Below are 17,523 nucleotides of genomic sequence, written 5' to 3'. Positions count from 1 at the left end.
CTAAAGCCTAAAAGGGTTATGGGTAAATGTTTCAGGTTAGAATCCTATGTAAAATCATAACATACAATTAGTAGTCTGCATGTCTTTAATGTTTGTAGCTTTGCAGATCAGCAGGGGGAGGAGATGGTTCTGTGGGCAGGCAAGTGTGCCCACAGATCTATTTGTCCAAGTGGTAGCACACATGCACACCGCTCATGCAAATGGAGCACACATGCATGTGTTCACCTGTTGCTCGCACAAGTGGGGATGTGCGCACAAGCTTGCTCGCTACTTCTGTGGCCTGGTTCCGAATGACTCAAGGCCCGGTAGTGGGCCATGACCTGCTTTAAGGGATGCAAGTTGGTAACTTCACACTCTTGTCCATTTTCTCCTACCTTTAGCTAGGTTGCAGGAAATCAATCACCAAAGGCAAAAATGAATCAACAATCTTGGGAAAGATTGGTGGGCAAGAAGGCATCAACCTAGACTTCAACTCCAGCTATTTTGCCAAATCTGCTTTTTGGGCCAGTGTCGAATATTGGTGGCAGTATGACATATCTAATTGACACTGTGATTAACACTAATGCCAGTTTATTTTAAAAGAAAGCAGGTTTATTTAACACAGACATGTCGAACACAAGGCCCGGGGGCCAGATCCGGCCCGTGAAGTGGTTTCATGCGGCCCGTGAGGCCATCCTGGAAACAGTGAGGGAACGGCCCCCACTGCCTTGGCCCTGGCCCAGAGACCCTCAGATCTGTCCCACTCCTGCGCAGGCCCCCATAGGCACCCTTGATGCAAACAATGTAGAACTGGCCATGCCCACCCAGTAGGCCATACACACTCTAGCCACGCCCACCCAGTAGGCCATGCCCACCCAGGCCACACCCACCCAGCCCCCTGAGGGCAACCGCAATGCTGGTGCGGCCCTCAATGAAATTGAGTTTGACACCCCTGATTTAACACATGCATACACCCCACTAAAGTCAAATGGAACAGAATTACTAGAATTAGGGTGGGGAAGAGAAATTAGAGTGTTTGTGTTTATGTGTGTATGTGCATGATATTCTATCATAAAAATATATGTAGTTTGATAATCATATCAAACATTTGAATTTAGAGCCTGTAGATTAATCTGAAGATTAATACATGCTCAAAGAATCAGACTGGCAGTGTATTATCCCTGCAAGTATTATCCCTTAAATAATCTGGGTAAAACTAGGAGACTGGTGTAATGTACTTTTTTTGAACCTACCAACAAATATTATCACCATTCATATCAAAATCTATCTTTATGTATTTATTTTATTTTATTTTATTTTATCACATTTGTATACCGCCCTTTCCCTGAGGACTCAGGGCGGTTTACAGGGAATTAAAAATCAAAACATACAAAAGTTAAAAACCAGTTAAAAAATATTAAATTCACCCTGTACACTTAAAAACCCCAGTTAAAATTTTCTCCTCAGCCTGGGCCCGGGAGCTCGAAGAGCCAGGTCTTCAGGCCCCGGCGGAATGATCGGAGGTCGGGGGCAGTCCTCAGCTCCACCGGCAGCTGGTTCCAGAGGGCAGGCACTCCCACTGAGAAGGCCCTATCCCTGGGTGTCACCCGCCGGCAATCTCTCACCGGCGGAACCCTGAGCAGACCCTCCCTGTGGGAGCGCACTGGGCGAAGGGCGTTTGATGCCGGCAGGTGTTCCCTCAAATAACCCGGACCCAGGCCATGTAGGGCTTTATAGGTGATAACCAGCACCTTGAATTTGACTCAATTATACACAATCACTGTATCTGAATGTCTAAAATGTTCCCATTTTAACTTTTTTTTGTCACTGATAAAGTAAGAATCCAAGTTTTAAAGAAAAAGTACAAGCATGTTGTTAACTTATTCTTGAAGTTACAACAGAATAAATTGAAGCTTTAGTTATAAGATTTCAGAAGAAAATTGGACTTTTTAAAGTTAAGAAGACTCCTAATCCTATATTTCAGGACTGACAAGTTTCTTTTAAAAAAACTTGCTGAAAACATTTCCTTGTGGTACTGTTAAAACTGTTGGCAATAGGAAATTGCTAGGAGCTTTGGAATGCTGCCTTCTTTTGTTTTCACTACCTTCCACAACTTGTATTGGCAACAAAAAGTAGGTTTCTAAAAATTATAATTTTAATTATGAATTGCTTCAAACATAAATGGATTTTAATTGGTTACAAAGCCATATTCTAACATAATCAGAGATTGTTTCATACAATTAATTTACTAGAGCATAATTTAGTAGTTCTTATAAGCTGCACATTTTGAATCCTGCAGGCAAATAACAAACTGATTAGTAAGTGTAATAATGTAATTTATTCTACTGACAAGTGGAATTAAAAAGCGCAATATCCTACTTGATCAATTGCCATTTTAAGAACATTAAGGCTTCAATTATGCTATCCATATGGTATGCAGAATGTGAATTTACAGTATCATTGTTGCATGAGTGATTTAATGTTAAGTTTTAGCCAAGTTTTTTTTTAAAAAAACTAGGAAGACTAAGCACATAATGTAAAAAGGAAATAATTACTCTTCATAAAAATGCTTAACAAAGCAGTATTTAGGTAGATTCTCATTCATCCCATATTGTGCTTTAAAGTAGGCTTTGTACATTTTTTTCCTAAATGGCTTCCAGTTTATTGCGCCAAAAAAGAGGATATTTATATTGTTTTCCTTTGGATACAGGCACTAGCTATGCATAGGCTCTGCACAGAAGTAAATTTAAAACAGGAATATGAAACATATTTTTAAAATATAACAGACTGGGCCCTATTCAACAACAAAATGCAATTCAGTTATGAGAAAGTAAGATTTTACATTTAGGCAAGAAAAACTAAATGCACCTAGCTTAACAGCAATAACTGTGAAAGGGATCTAGGAGTCCTAGTATGAGCAGTCTAAAGGATGGATCAGAAGAGGGATAGAATCAAGACCACATGAAGAGTTAGTACCACTTTATGCTGCACTAGTAAGACTACATTTGGAATACCGTGTCCGTGCACTAGAAAGTGCAGGGAAGAGCAAGAAAGATGATAAAGGAGACAGGAACAAGCAAAAGTGGGAACTGGGAATGTCTTGTCTAACAAAAAAGATGAGGTGACATGATAGCAATGTTCTACTATTTGAGGAGCTGTCACAGAGAGGAAGGGGATAACCAATTCTTCAAAGTATTTAATCGCAAGACAGAAGAAGTAATGGATGGAAGCTTAACAATTAATTAGTGAAACCTTTGTGCTGGAATGTAACTATAAAGAAAGTTAAACAGAATGGCAGCAAAAATCCAGCATGGGGGGGGGGAAACCCGGTTTTTTTAGATGCCAGACTAGCGTGCATTCACATGCCTACAATCCCCTTGCCTGCTGCATGCTTGCTGCTTGCTCGGGCCTCTCCTTCCAGGCCATTTCGGAGCCAGTCCAAAAGCAAAGGAAATGGTTCCACCCCACCAGATCACTGTGGGGCTTCGTTTCCAAAGACCCTCTGCACAAGCTCTGGACAAAACTCCGGGACTGAAAAAGCAGCAATGAGAGCAAAGGGCTGTTCAAAGGAGGAAGAAAAAGGAGAGAGTGGGAGAAGTCACTACCGAACAGGCGAGATGTGACAGGTGTTGGAGCGTGGTAGGCCTGGCTGCGGGAGCCCTTTGGCATGGTAAGCAGTTGCGGAGTGCCTGAGGCAGCTCCCCCTTTCCACTCCTTCCTCATGGCAGCGTCCCCCCATCTCCCCGTCTCCCCCTGCAGAGAACCAGTTGTTAAATTATTTGAATCCCACCACTGACATGAGGGTATATTCTATCATTTATTCAAATGACTAATTAAATAATTCCTTTTACCAATAACATCTGGAAAAAATATATTCTCCTTAAAGTACATCTATAAAATTCTTCATCTATTCTTATTTACAAAATGATTCTTCAACTTGTCACAAGGATTATTAGTGTTTCTCTTTTAGTTTACATTGTTCTTCTTTTATTCTTTTTAGTCTGACCCATGAAATGCCTCTTTCATTTCTCCCTTCTGCTTTTAACCCGGCCCCCTCCCCAGTGCAACTAAATAATGATTCCTCATGTAGAAGTGAAGGGATTTTACTAAATAATTTGGGATATTTAGAATTTTCTGAATATGCTACAGATTAAGTAAAAATCATTACGACTAATATTAATTGTAATAACTGCATCTACATGGAGTAGTGGGGTGCCCTAGGGCTCTGTTCTGGGTCCAGTGTTCTTCAACATCTTCATAAATCATTTGGACGAGGGGATAGATGGGAAACTCATCAAATTTGCAGACGACATTAAGCTGGCAGGAATAGCCAACACTCCAGAAGATAGGCTTAAGATAGAGAAGGATCTTGACAGACTTGAATATTGGGCACTTTCTAACAAGAAAAACCAAATCCACAGGTATAGTATAGTAGCAACTGTGAGAGGGATCTTGAAGTCCTAGTGGACAGTCACTTAAAAATGAGCCAGCAGTGTGCTGCAGCTGCCCAAAAAGCCAATACAGTGCTAGGCTGCAGTAACAGAGGGATAGAATCAAGATCACGTGAAGCATTAATACCACTTGCAATGCCTTGGTAAGGCCACATTTGGAATATTGCATCCAGTTTTGGTCACCAAAAAAAGATGTTGAGACTCCAGAAAGAGTACAAAGACCAACAAAGATGATCAGGGAACTTGAGGCTGAAACATATAAGAAATGGTTTCTGGAATTGGGTATGTCTAGTCTAAAGAAGAGAAGGACGAGTGGTGACATGATAGCAGTGTTCCAATATCTCAGGGGCTACCACAAAGAAGAGGAAGTCAAGCTATTCTCCAAAGCACTTGAAGGCAGTACAAGAAGCAACGGATGGAAACACTAATCAAAGAGAGAAGCAATCTAGAACTAAGGAGAAATTTTCTGACAGTTAGAACAATTAATCAGTGGAACAACCTGCCTCCAGAAGCTGTGAATGTTCCAACAATGGAAGTTTTTAAGAAGAGACTGGAAAGCCATTTGCCTGAAATGGTATAGGGTTTCCCGCCTGAGCACGGGGATTGACTAGATGACCTCCAAGGACCCTTCCAACTTTACTTTTATTATTATTGTTGTTGTTGTTGTTGTCTGTTTATGTTAACTATTTTTGACATCCGTAACGTTGTTGTTGTTGTTAGCTGCGAAGTCGTGTCCGACCCATCGTGACCCCATGGACAATGTTCCTCCAGGCCTTCCTGTCCTCTACCATCTTCTGGAGTCCATTTAAGCTCACACCTACTGCTTCAGTGACTCCATACAGCCACCTCATTCTCTGTCGTCCCCTTCTTCTATTGCCCTCAATCTTTCCCAGCATTAGGCTCTTCTCCAGTGAGTCCTTCCTTCTCATTAGATGGCCAAAGTATTTGAGTTTCAACTTCAGGATCTGGTCTTCTAAAGAGCAGTCAGGGTTGATCTGCTCTAGGACTCACCCGCAACAAGAGACTTTTAAGTTCTTCTTCACTTTCTGCCATTAGAGTGGTATCTGCATATCTTAGGTTGTTAATATTTCTCCCAGCAATCTTAATTCCAACATTTGATTCATCTAGCCTTGCCTTTCTCATGATGTGCTCTGCATATAAGTTAAATAGGCAGGGCGACAGTATACAACCTTGCCAGACTCCTTTCCCAATTTTGAACCAATCAGTGGTTCTGTGTCCAGTTCTCACTGTTGCTTCTTGACCCGCATATAGGTTTCTCAAGAGACAAATAAGATGGCCTGGTACTCCCATCTCTTTAAGAACTTGCCAGAGTTTGTTGTGATCCACACAATCAAAGGCTTTAGCATAGTCAATGAAGCAGAAGTAAATGTTTTTCTGGAACTCCCTAGCTTTCTCCATGATCCAGCGTATGTTGGCAATTTGATCTCTAGTTCCTCTGCCTCTTTGAAATCCTGCCTGTACTTCTGGTAGTTCTCGATCCACATACTGCTGGAATCTTAGCTTGTAGGATTTTAAGCATAACTTTACTAGCATGAGAAATGAGTGCAATGGTGCGATAGTTTGAACATTCTTTGGCACTGCCTTTCTTTGGAATTGGAATGTAAACTGATCTTTTCAAATCCTGTGGCCACTTTTGAGTTTTCCAAATTTGCTGGCAAATTGAGTGTAACACTTTTATTGCATCGTCTTTTAAGATTTTGAATAGCTCAGCTGGAATACTGTCACCTCCACTAGCTTTGTTGTTGCTCAGTTTTTCTAAGGCCCACTTCACTTCAAATTCTAGGATGTCTGGCTCGAGGTCAGTAACCACCTCATCGTGGTTATCAGGGACGTTAAGCTCATTATTGTATAGTTCTTCTGTGTAATTTTGCCACCTCTTCTAATCTCTTCTGCCTCTGTCAGGTCCCTGCCATTTTGGTCCTTTATCATGCCCATTTTTGCATGAAACGTTCCCTTCATCTCTCCAATTTTCTTGAAGAGATCTCTGGTCCTCCCTATTCTATTGTTTTCTTCTATTTCTTTGCACTGTTCATTTAAGAAGGCATTCTTATCTCTTCTAGCTATTCTCTGGAATTCTGCATTCAATTGGGCGTATCTTTCTTTTTCTTCCTTGCCTTTCGCTTCCCTCCTTTCCTCAGCTATTTGCAAAGCTTCCTCAGACAGCCATTTTGCTTTCTTGCATTTCTTTTTCTTTGGGATGGTTTTAGTTGCTACCTCTTGTACAACGTTGCGAACCTCTGTCCATAGTTCTTCAGGCACTCTGTCTTTCAGGTCTACGGTAATTCCTTAAATCTATTTGTCACCTCTACTGTATATTCAACAGGGATATGATTTAATTCATACCTGAGTGGCCTAGTGCTTTTCCCTACTTTCTTCCTAAACTTTGCAATGAGAAGCTCATGGTCTGAGCCACAGTCAGCTCCTGGTCTTGTTTTTACTGACTGTATAGACTTCTCCATCTTTGGCTGCAGAGCACATAGTCTATCTGATTTCAGTGTTGACCATCTGGTGATGTCCATGTGTAGAGCCGTCTCTTGGGTTGTTGGAAAAGAGTGTTTGCTATGACCATCGTATTCTCTTGACAAAATTCTATCAGCCTGTGCCCTGCTTCATTTTGTACTCCAAGGCCAAACTTGCCTGTTATTCTGGTTATATTTTGGCTTCCTACTTTAGCATTCCAATCCCCTATGATGATAAGGACATCATTTTTTGGTGTTAATTTTATAAGGTGCTGTAGGGCTTCACAGAACCGGTCAACTTCATCCTCTTCAGCACCGGTGGTTGGAGCATAGACTTGGACTACTGTGATATTGAATGGTTTGCTTTGGATTCGAACTGAGATCATTCTGTCATTTTGGGGATTGTATCCCAGTATTGCTTTTCCTACTCTTTTATTGACTATGAAGGCTACTCCATTTCTTATGAGGGATTCTTGCCTGCAGTAGTATACCTGATGGGCATCTGAATTAAATTCACCCATTCCTGTCCATTTTAGTTCGCTGATTCCTAAGATGTCGATGTTCAGTCTTGTCATCTCTTGTTTAACCACATCCAGCTTGCCTTGATTCATGGATCTTACATTCCAGGTTCCTATGGAGAAAAAATCTTTACAGCATCGGACTTTCCTTTCACCACCAGATACATCCACAGCTGAGCGTCCTTTCGGCTTTGGCCCAGTCGCTTCATTCTTTCTGGCGCTACTACTACTAGTCCTCTGCTCTTCCCCAGTAGCATATTGGACACCTTCCGACCTGAGGGGCTCATCTTCCAGTGTCATATATTTTTGCCTTTTGGTACTGTCCATAGGGTTTTCATGGCAAAGATAGTGGAGTGGGTTGCCATTTCCTTCTCCAATGGATCACGTTTTGTCAGAACTCTCTGCTATGACCTGTCCGTCTTGGGTGGACCTGCACGACATAGTTCATAGCTTCATTGAATTACGCAAGCCCCTTCGCCATGACAAGGCAGTAATCCATGAAAGGGATCCATGACATACTTGTGATTCTTTGGCTAATAAACTAAAGAAATTAATAAAAGTAAGGCATTTCTTACTTAGATTTTGTATTAACTTATTGAAGTTCAACATTCAGTATTTCGTTGGTTTAAACCAGAGGTCTTCAAACATGGCCCTTTTATGACTTGAAGACCCCTGGTTTAACCATTTAAATGATAAAAAAATTAAACAATCTTTATTTATTAAACTTTTAGATGAAATCTGATGAGCCAATAAAAGATTTTGCTATAGAGTTATTTGTGACTTAAACCCTTAAAAGAATTTTTAATATATTTACTCAAGTTTACTGTATTTTTAGATGGCTAACATTCAAATGTTACAAGGCAAGCACAAGAGTTTTAATTTCCAATAATATCCCATTTCATATGATTTACTAAAAACTGCAATTAAAATCCATTCATTTTTAAAAAGCAATGTGCCAATTTTGTCCTGGGACTCTTATCCATTCAAGAAAAACAAATTACAAATTATTACGGGTGCATACTTTTACCCTATTTTTTTTAATCTTAGTCAATAATTCTTAGTTATGCATATTAATGGAGAACATAAAGTTGTTAAAGAGTAAACTATACATTGGTACTAGTGCAACATTACAAATATTTGTGATTTTATTATACTTACTTACCCCATGCTCTATGGCAGCCATAACCACTTTAAAAAGAATATCCTCTTCAACAAATGGTCGGACAGCATCGTGGATTACTATTATTTCTGGTTTGTGGAGTGGAGCACAGAATGTGTTGCCTTTTACAAATATTTTCAATCCATTGAAAATAGATCTATGACGGGTTAGTCCTCCTTCTACTACTGTTGTCCGCTCATGGCCATATTTTCTAATAATAGATTTCATTATTTCAATATTTTCTGAAGAGACCACAACAACAACATCAGTAATCCAGTTGATTCTGTAAGACATTGAAGAAAATAATATAATGTCTAAAACTTCCTGAGACTTAATGTTTAAACTTTCTTCTAATCGAAAATATATTGTATAGCTTCCAAATCTTTGGCTATACATGTAGATGCATATAGGCTATTTTTCACCATAATACTTTATAAAGATGGAGCACAAATATTTACCATATAATGATATACATTCAGTGAGTGTGAAATTGCCGCCTTAATAAGACTGTGACTAGAATAGAAAAACCTCTTATAGTCATGACTAACTTATGTTTTATTAATTTTCATGGGTATATAATCTTGGTTTCCCACAGTTCACAATTATGATTCAGGATTCACCTTAAGAGTTTTCCATGTGGTTGTTAGCAACTGCAATTCTCAGAAATTGCAAGGCAAAGATAAAGTTTAAATTTAAAGCCTATATGGATTAAGATTTTGGATTAGAAATGTGGAGACTTAGGTACCATTCAAACCTGTGCCTAACTAGTTAACTAGGTAACTTTAGATATCACACTTTCTAATTCAGGGGTCCCCAACTTGTGGGGCATGGCACAGTAGTGGGCCGTGGGCTGCTAGCCACTAGCGCCACGGCTGTGGGGCATGAAAACAGGATGCCGTGCAAAAATGGGACACTGCCACACAGCAGGGCGCAAAAATGGGACACTGTGCCACCACACTGCATGAAAACGGGCCAACGCCACGTCTCAGGGTGTGAAAATGGGATGCCACCATGCCTCGGTGTGTGAAAACGGGCCAACACCATGCGTTGGGGTGCAGAAACAGGAGGCTGTGCACAAGAATGGGGCAAGGCTACTGAGTATCATGCAAGTGTTAGCCCCGCTCTGTTTGCATCACACGCATGCTCACGGCCCTGTGTTCAATAATAGCAGAAAGATTAAAGAAAATTTGATTGAATTTATACATATAGATTAAAATGGATTTTTACCTAAGCGACAAATATAAATTAACTTAGGATTTATTTTAGATGTTTTGGAATGCTATAAAATGCATCCAGGGAAGCAGATGGCACTAATATTCCTAGATGCACAAAAGGCTTTTGATAATATAAATTGGAAATTTATGATTCAACAACTAAACAAGATGGATTTTGGAGAAAATGTTATAAATATCATTAAAACAATTTATCAGAAATAGTTAAAGTAATTGCAAATGGAGACTTTACAGAAAACTTTAATTTTAAAAAAGGCACAAGACAAGAATGTCCATTATCCTCAATATTATTTATATTAACACTGGAAGTACTGAATAGAAATATTAGGCAAGACTCAGAAATTAAAGGACCGGAGATAAAAGATGAAAAATATACAAGTGAAACTCAAAAAATTAGAATATTGTGCAAAAGTTCATTTATTTCAGTAATACAACTTAAAAGGGGAAACTAATATATGAGATAAACTCGTTACATGCAAAGCAAGATAGTTCAAGCCATGATTTGTCAAAATTGTGGTGATTATGGCGTACAGCTCAGGAAAACCCCAAATCCAATCTCAGAAAATTAGAATATTACATGCAATCAATAAAACAAGGAGTGTACATAGAAGAATACCAGACCTCTGAAAAGTATAAGCATGCATATGTACTCAGTACTTGGTTTGGGCCCCTTTTGCAGCAATTACTGCCTCAATGTGGTGTGGCATGGAAGCTATCAGCCTGTGGCACTGCTGAGGTGTTATGGAAGACCAGGATGCTTCAATAGCGGCCTTCAGCTCTTCTGCATTGTTAGGTCTCATGTCTCTCATCTTTCTCTTGGCAATGCCCCATAGATTCTCTATGGGGTTCAGGTCAGGCGAGTTTGCTGGCCAATCAAGCACAGTAATCCCACGGTCATTGAACCAGGTTTTGGTGCTTTTGGCAGTGTGGGCAGGTGCCAAGTCCTGCTGGAAAATGAAGTCAGCATCCCCATAAAGCTCGTCTGTGGAAGGAAGCATGAAGTGCTCCAAAATCTCCTGGTAGACGGCTGCGTTGACCCTGGACTTAATGAAGCACAGTGGACCAACACCAGCAGATGACATGGCTCCCCAAATCAACACAGACTGTGGAAACTTCACAATGGACTTCAAACATCTTGCAGTGTGTGCCTCTCCAGTCTTCCTCCAGACTCTGGGTCCTTGGTTTCCAAATGAGATGCAAAAGTTGCTCTCATGAGAGTAGGACACTGAGCAACAGACCAGATCTGTTTTTCTTTAGCCCAGGTAAGATGCTTCTGACGTTGTTTGTTGTTCAGGAGAGGCTTGACAAGAGGAATACGACATTTGAAGTCCATGTCCAGGATCCCTCTGTGTGTGGTGGCTCTTGATGCACTGACTCCAGCCTCAGTCCACTCCTTGTGAAAGTCCCCAACACTTTTGAATGGCCTTTTTCTGACAATCCTCTGTCATCCCTGCTGCTTGTGCACCTTTTTCTTCCACCTTTTTCCCTTCCACATAACTTTCTATTAATGTGCTTTGATACAGCACTTTGGGAACATCCAACTTCTTTTGCAATTACCTTTTGAGGCTTTCCCTCCTTATGGAGGGTGTCAATGATGGTGTCAAGCCCTGTGGGCTCGACATCATGAGGGGAGCAGGGGAAACGCCGCGCAAACTGCCTGCGTGAACCTTCCTGCTGGAGCCACCCGGGAACAGCACATCCAGCAGTCAAACGGCCGCCAGCTACCACGGGCAGCTGCACAAGTCCTACGGCCATGCCACCGACGGGCAGCTGTTCCGGGGCTTTCTGGCATGTCTATGTCGATGGAGCTGCTGAAGGGACCCACAGGCAGTCAGACCGGTAGCCGCAGCTCGTCCTGGGATTATCCATCTGCCTGTTCCTCAGCAGGGGCGTCGGGCGGCTCAGAACGAAGTCCGGACAGCGGGGCGTTGTGGGGAGCTGTTAGGGGGCTGTAACACTCACACGCTGGACGGTGGAGGGGAGCATGGAGGAGGGGTGGGGGAGCATGAAAGGGAGGTTAGGGGCATACACTCACCTGGAGGCTGTGTGGGAGCTCAGGCACAAAGGGTGGGGTGACGTGCGGAGAGCTGGGAAGGGGGCGGGTTTTGAGCAGACTCAGCCGGATGCTGGTTTGCATGGGGAGGGGTGGGGCTAATCACCCCCAATGTATAAAAGACGCGTTGGGACGGCTAGCTCCCAACGCTGACTTTGTATCTGCTAGGCTTTTCTGAAGTAAAGAAAACCTCGTCGTCACCCGTACCACGTTGTCGTCGTTCTTTCAGCATGGACGGCTTTGACAGTAAGTCAGTGTTGCTTACAGCATTTCCTCGTTGCTGTGTTCTGCTCTGGACTTCGAGGCAACTGACATGGCCGAGGGAACCCAGGGGGCTGTGCTTACTGTGGAGGGAGAGGAGCCGGCTGGGGCTACAGCACCTCTGGACATGGGGGAGTTGGCAGAGGCCCCACCAGTAGTTCGGCCCAAGGTCCGGGACCCTTGCCCAGCAGCTGAAGGCATTGGGACCCAGGGGACGACTGCTCAAGCAAAGACTGGGGAATGGTGGCTCAGTTCTGTACTGGGACAACTGGAGACTAGGCAGGAGCGGCCACCCAGGCAGAGGGGGCCGTTGTTGGAGTGGAGGGAGCGTCGCGTTACCAACAAAGAAGGGGAGGAGTGGAGCTACTCCACGGCTCCAGGGAGTTATACTATGGATGTCCTGAGGAACAGGTTTGGGGAGCCTCGGCCATGGACCCCCATCGAACCCGAACCGGACGCTGGCCGTTGGTCTCAGGACAGGGCTGGCCCTGTGCAACAGAGCCAGGCCCGTTTCCACCTGGCTAGCCCCCGTTTTCGGGCTCCGCAGGGTTCTGGCACCCCGCAGGGGACTGCACCTTCGTTGCCAGCCCCGTGGCCGCACCAGGTCAAGGGCCCGTATGGGCAGGTGCTATGGGGGGCGGTGGTGCTGCGCTATGCCCGGGGCCACCGGCAGGAGTGCTGGGTTGGCTACAACCAGGGCCCATAGCGCAAGGACCGGGTGCTCCAGCAGGGCTCTGGGGAGCACCAGCAGCGTGGGGCCCGCCACCGTTGCCCATGACTTTCGATGGCCACCCCGACTGCCTGGCCCTCTTCCTTGGTCACGTGATCCATCATCTGGATAAGTACGGCCCCGTGTATGCCTCTCAGTGGGCAATGGTGATGGCGGTCACAACAGCGCTGCAGGGGGAGGCTGCAGCGTCGGTCGCTAACCTGTACAGCGACCGTGCTAGAGAGCTGGGGGATGTCGGGTTGTTCCTCGAGGCATTGCGAGTCCACTTTGAAGACGTTACCCCGATACAGCGGGCTGAAGCCGAGATAGTTAGGCTCCGAAAAAATGGCCGGCCAGCAACGGAGTTTGTTCGGAAGTTCAGGGAGGTGGCAGGCAAACTTAGCTCGTGGCCGGAGCGGATGTTGATCCATCATTTCTGGGCTGGGCTGGACGACCACCTCCAGAGGGCCTGTATCGTCCGCGGCATCCCTCCCAGACTCCAGGAATGGTTCCGGGTCGTGGTTGAGCTGGACGTCGGCCTACAGGGCTGCTAGCGGTGTGCAAAACCTCCAGCAGACCCCCGACAGGCTCCGCAGAAGCCGCAAGGGGAGGGGAAAAAACCGGCGTCTCCGATGCAGAAACCCACAGGACCACCGCCCCGGGCCGCTTTCCGCTGTTTCCGGTGTGACCAGCCGGGGCACCGTGTAGCTGACTGTCCAATGCCGGCGCCCCGGGCAGTGGCGGGAGCAACCCCAGCACGGGGTGTAACTTCCCCACGGTTTGTGGAGCGCTCCCGAGCCACTCGTCAGGCTTTGGACATGACGCCCAGGAGAAACAACCAAGCGGAGACTGAGAGCCCAACGGACGTGGACCTAGAGGTTTACGGGAACGGTGATGGACAGGAGGAAGACCCAATGGTAAGTGCACCGATCTGCTCTTTCACGATCCCAGTAACACTGACGAACCCCAACACGGGTGAGGCACTGGGATTCAGGGCCTTAATTGACTCGGGTAGCACACGGTGTCTTGTCAGTCAAGAGGTGGTGGCCAAGGTGGGTGTTGGGGTGGAGCGACTGGAAACCCCTATACGCTTCCAACAGGTGGATGGCTCCCTCTTGGGGGGAGCGCCCATCACGCATGTAACAAAACCCATACACCTTGGCATGGGGGAGCACTGGGAGAGGTTACGGTTCATTGTGGTACCCTCCATGACCAAGGAGGTGATCCTGGGTCTCGCGTGGCTGGACAAGTGGGGCCCGACCATCTGGTGGGAGGGGGGGTGCCGACACCTTCGACTTGGGGTTGGTCCCAACCCCCTGACCACGAACACGTGGGGAAAGACAGACAGCCAGGAAGGACAGAAGAAGGCTGCAGGGCCGGATCGGAGGTGCAGGTTCCGCCAGAATATGCCAACCTCCTGGAGGTCTTCGGTGAACAAGAGTGTGACCTCCTACCACCCCATCGGGCCACGGATTGCGCGATTGAGCTGGAGCCGGGGGTCAGATTGCCCAAGCCACGAATGTACACCATGGCACCGCGAGAGATGCTGGAGCTGCGGCGTTACATAGACAAGAACCTGGCACGGGGCTTCATCCAGCCCGCTCGCTCACGTATGGCAGCACCCATTTTCTTCAGAGAAAAGAAGGACGGTGGGCTACGACTATGTGTGGATTATCGTGGGGTCAACACGGTGTGCGTTGAGCACCTGTACCCACTGCCTCTGATGAAGGACATGTTATCCCATCTGGCCAGTGGGAGGGTGTTCACTCGCTTGGACCTGCGGGAGGCGTACTATCGAGTGCGCATCAAAGAAGGCGACGAATGGAAAACAGCGTTTAACTGCCCACTCGGCAGTTTTCATTTTCGTGTGATGCCGTTCGGGCTCCAAGGGGCTCCCGTGGTCTTCATGCAGTTGATAAAGCAGGTACTGCATGAGCATCTGTACAGGGGGTCCTCGTGTATCTCGACGACATACTAATTTACACGGAATCCATGGCCGAGCACCTCACTTTAGTGCGGCAGGTATTACAGAAACTCCTAGAAGCTCAACTCTACGTAAAACCCACGAAATGTGAGTTCCATACCTCCCGTTTGGACTATCTGGGCTACCGCATCTCCGCGGCCGGAATCGCGATGGACCCCAAGAAAGTGGAGGCGGTACAACAGTGGCAAGCCCCAGGAACCCGACAGCAGCTGCAGAGCTTTTTGGGATTCGCCAACCTCTGTAGGCAGTTCATACCGTCCTTCACTGCAATCGCACTGCCCTTAACGGACCTGCTGCAGACCAAACAGCTGACAGTGAAACCGCATCCAGGCTTACGGGTGGCATGGACCATCGAATGTCAAAGTGCTTTTGAGACGCTAAAGGAGTTGTTTGCCAAAGAGCCCGTTTTGTTGCACCCCGACCCTACCGTACCATTCATTGTTCAAGCGGACGCCAGCGACGTGGCGGTGGGGGCCATTCTCTTGCAGCGAAATAGTGATGGGGTACTACAACCATGTGCCTATGCTTCCAAGAAGCTGTCAGCCACCGAACGGGCCTGGGCCATCTGGGAAAAGGAGGCCTTCGCCATTCGGTGGGCGTTGGAAACGTGGTGACATCACTTGGAAGGGGCGGAGAAGCCCTTTGAGGTATGGACGGACCACAAAAACCTGGAGGCTTTGCAGTCACCCAGGAAGCTGGCTCCAAAGCACGTTCGGTGGGCGCTGTACTTCAGGCGTTTCAAGTTCACCCTGAAATATGTCCCAGGGGGGAAGAACTTTCTAGCAGATGCGCTCTCGTGCCTCCCTCAATACGATAGCCGGCGGGAGGAGGTGGTGCAGGCTATTCTTCCCCCGTGTGAATCAGAGGTGATACAAGCTGTGAAATCCAGGGCCGTCAACGACCTGTTGCAACGCTTAAAGGATGCTCTAAAAGAGGATATCTGGTTGCAACAACACCCGCACCTCCTGACCCTTCGGGAGGGTCTGGCCTGGTACCGGGACAGGATGTACGTGCCACAAGCTCTTCGAGCAGATGTCCTGTTCAGGTGCCATGATGCCAAACAAGCTGGCCACTTCAGGTTCGTTAAGACTCTGCACCTCGCTCAGCGACAGTTCTGGTGGCCGGGTATGAGATGTCACGTTGAGGAATATGTGCGCCACTGTCATACGTGTGCTACCGCTAAACCCCAGCCTGGTAAACCAACGGGTCTTTTACAAGCAGTGGCAGACCCCTGTTGGCCATGGCAGGACATAGCCATGGATTTTATTGTGGAGCTGCCGGAGAGCCGAGGGTATACCGTGATATGGACAGTGGTAGACCTATTCTCCAAGCAGGCCCACTTTGTACCATGCAAAGGATTGCCAACAGCCCGACGACTGGCGTGGATGTTCATAACGCACATCTACCGCCTACATGGCGTGCCCAGGCGTATCATCTCGGACCGGGGGGTGCAATTTACGGCTAGGTTTTGGCGGGAGTTCATCCAATTCATTGGATCATCCCAGGGGCTGAGTTCTGGGTATCATCCCTGCACAAACGGAGCAGCTGAGCGAGCCAATGCCGCAGTGGAGCGGTATCTGCGCAGCGATGTCTCCTATGAACAAACGGACTGGGCGGACCTGCTGGCATTTGCGGAGGTAGCCCACAATAATGCAGTGCACAGCAGCACCGGCTACCCTCCCTTCACGGTGGTGTCAGGATATGACTTCTCCCCCATCCCGGAGTACGGCCAAGGGTCGGCATCTCCCTGCCAACCCAGGGAGTGGATATCACAATTGGAAGGGGTGTGGAAAGTGACCAGAGAGGCGCTACAAAAAACGGCCGGTGTTATGAAAGAACAGGCAGACAAGAAGCGCCAACCCTTTCACACCCCTGGGGTCGGGGACTGGGTGTATCTGTCCACCAAATATTTACGTCTACAGATACCAAGTAAGAAACTGGGCCCCAAATTCATAGGGCCGTTCGAGGTCACCCAGGTCATCAACCCGGTAACGGTACGACTCAGGTTACCCAAATTCCTTGGCAAGGTACACCCGGTGTTTCACGGCAGTCTGTTGAAACCGGCATCTGTTCCTGTGGGGTTGGGGAAGGGGGGCCCCGGACCTGTTCGTAATGGGCACTACGAAGAGCAGGATATCCTTGACTCCAGGGTGCGGAGAGGAAGGGTACAGTACCTGCTATTGTGGAGGGGATATCTGGCGTCTGAGGCGTCATGGGTGGCAGAGCAGGACGTCCAAGCACCACGGCTGCGTAGGGCATTCCACCGTAGGCACCCAGACAAACCGGGGGGGGTCGGATGGAACCCGTCGCCCATATTGGTACCTGTGTAACATCTTCCTCTTGCCTTCCAGGTGGTGCCCTGGTAGGAGGGGCCGCCTGTCAAGCCCCGTGGGCTCGACATCACGAGGGGAGCAGGGGAAACGCCGCGCAAACCGCCCGCCCGAACCTTCCTGCTGGAGCCACCAACAACACATCCAGCAGTCAAACGGCCACTAGCTACCACGGGCAGCTGCACAAGTCCCATGGCCATGCCACCGACGGGCAGCTGTTTCGGGGCTTTCTGGCGTGTCTGCATCGATGGAGCTGCTGAAGGGACCCACAGGTAGTCAGACCGGCAGCCGCAGCTCGTCCTGGGATTATCCAGCCACCTGTTCCTCAGCGGGGGCGTCGGGCGGCTCAGAACGAAGTCCGGACAGC

At 46.9% G+C, this 17,523-nt stretch overlaps 1 protein-coding gene across 1 annotated transcript in view; it reads right to left on the bottom strand.

The window, feature by feature from the left end:
- The window catches only part of CRPPA (CDP-L-ribitol pyrophosphorylase A), a 62,078-nt gene that overhangs the window by 37,865 nt on the left and 6,690 nt on the right, over window positions 1–17,523 (bottom strand). The window contains exon 2 of the mRNA XM_081345459.1: window positions 8,591–8,870. Within this exon, the coding sequence (XP_081201585.1) occupies window positions 8,591–8,870 (280 nt within the window). The remainder of the gene's footprint in view (window positions 1–8,590; window positions 8,871–17,523) is intronic.

Source organism: Vipera berus, assembly GCF_964194415.1.
Source record: "Vipera berus genome assembly, chromosome: Z".
NCBI lineage: Eukaryota > Metazoa > Chordata > Lepidosauria > Squamata > Viperidae > Vipera > Vipera berus.
The sequence above is the reverse complement of the archived record's forward strand: the minus strand, read 5'-3'. Positions and strand labels throughout refer to the sequence as shown.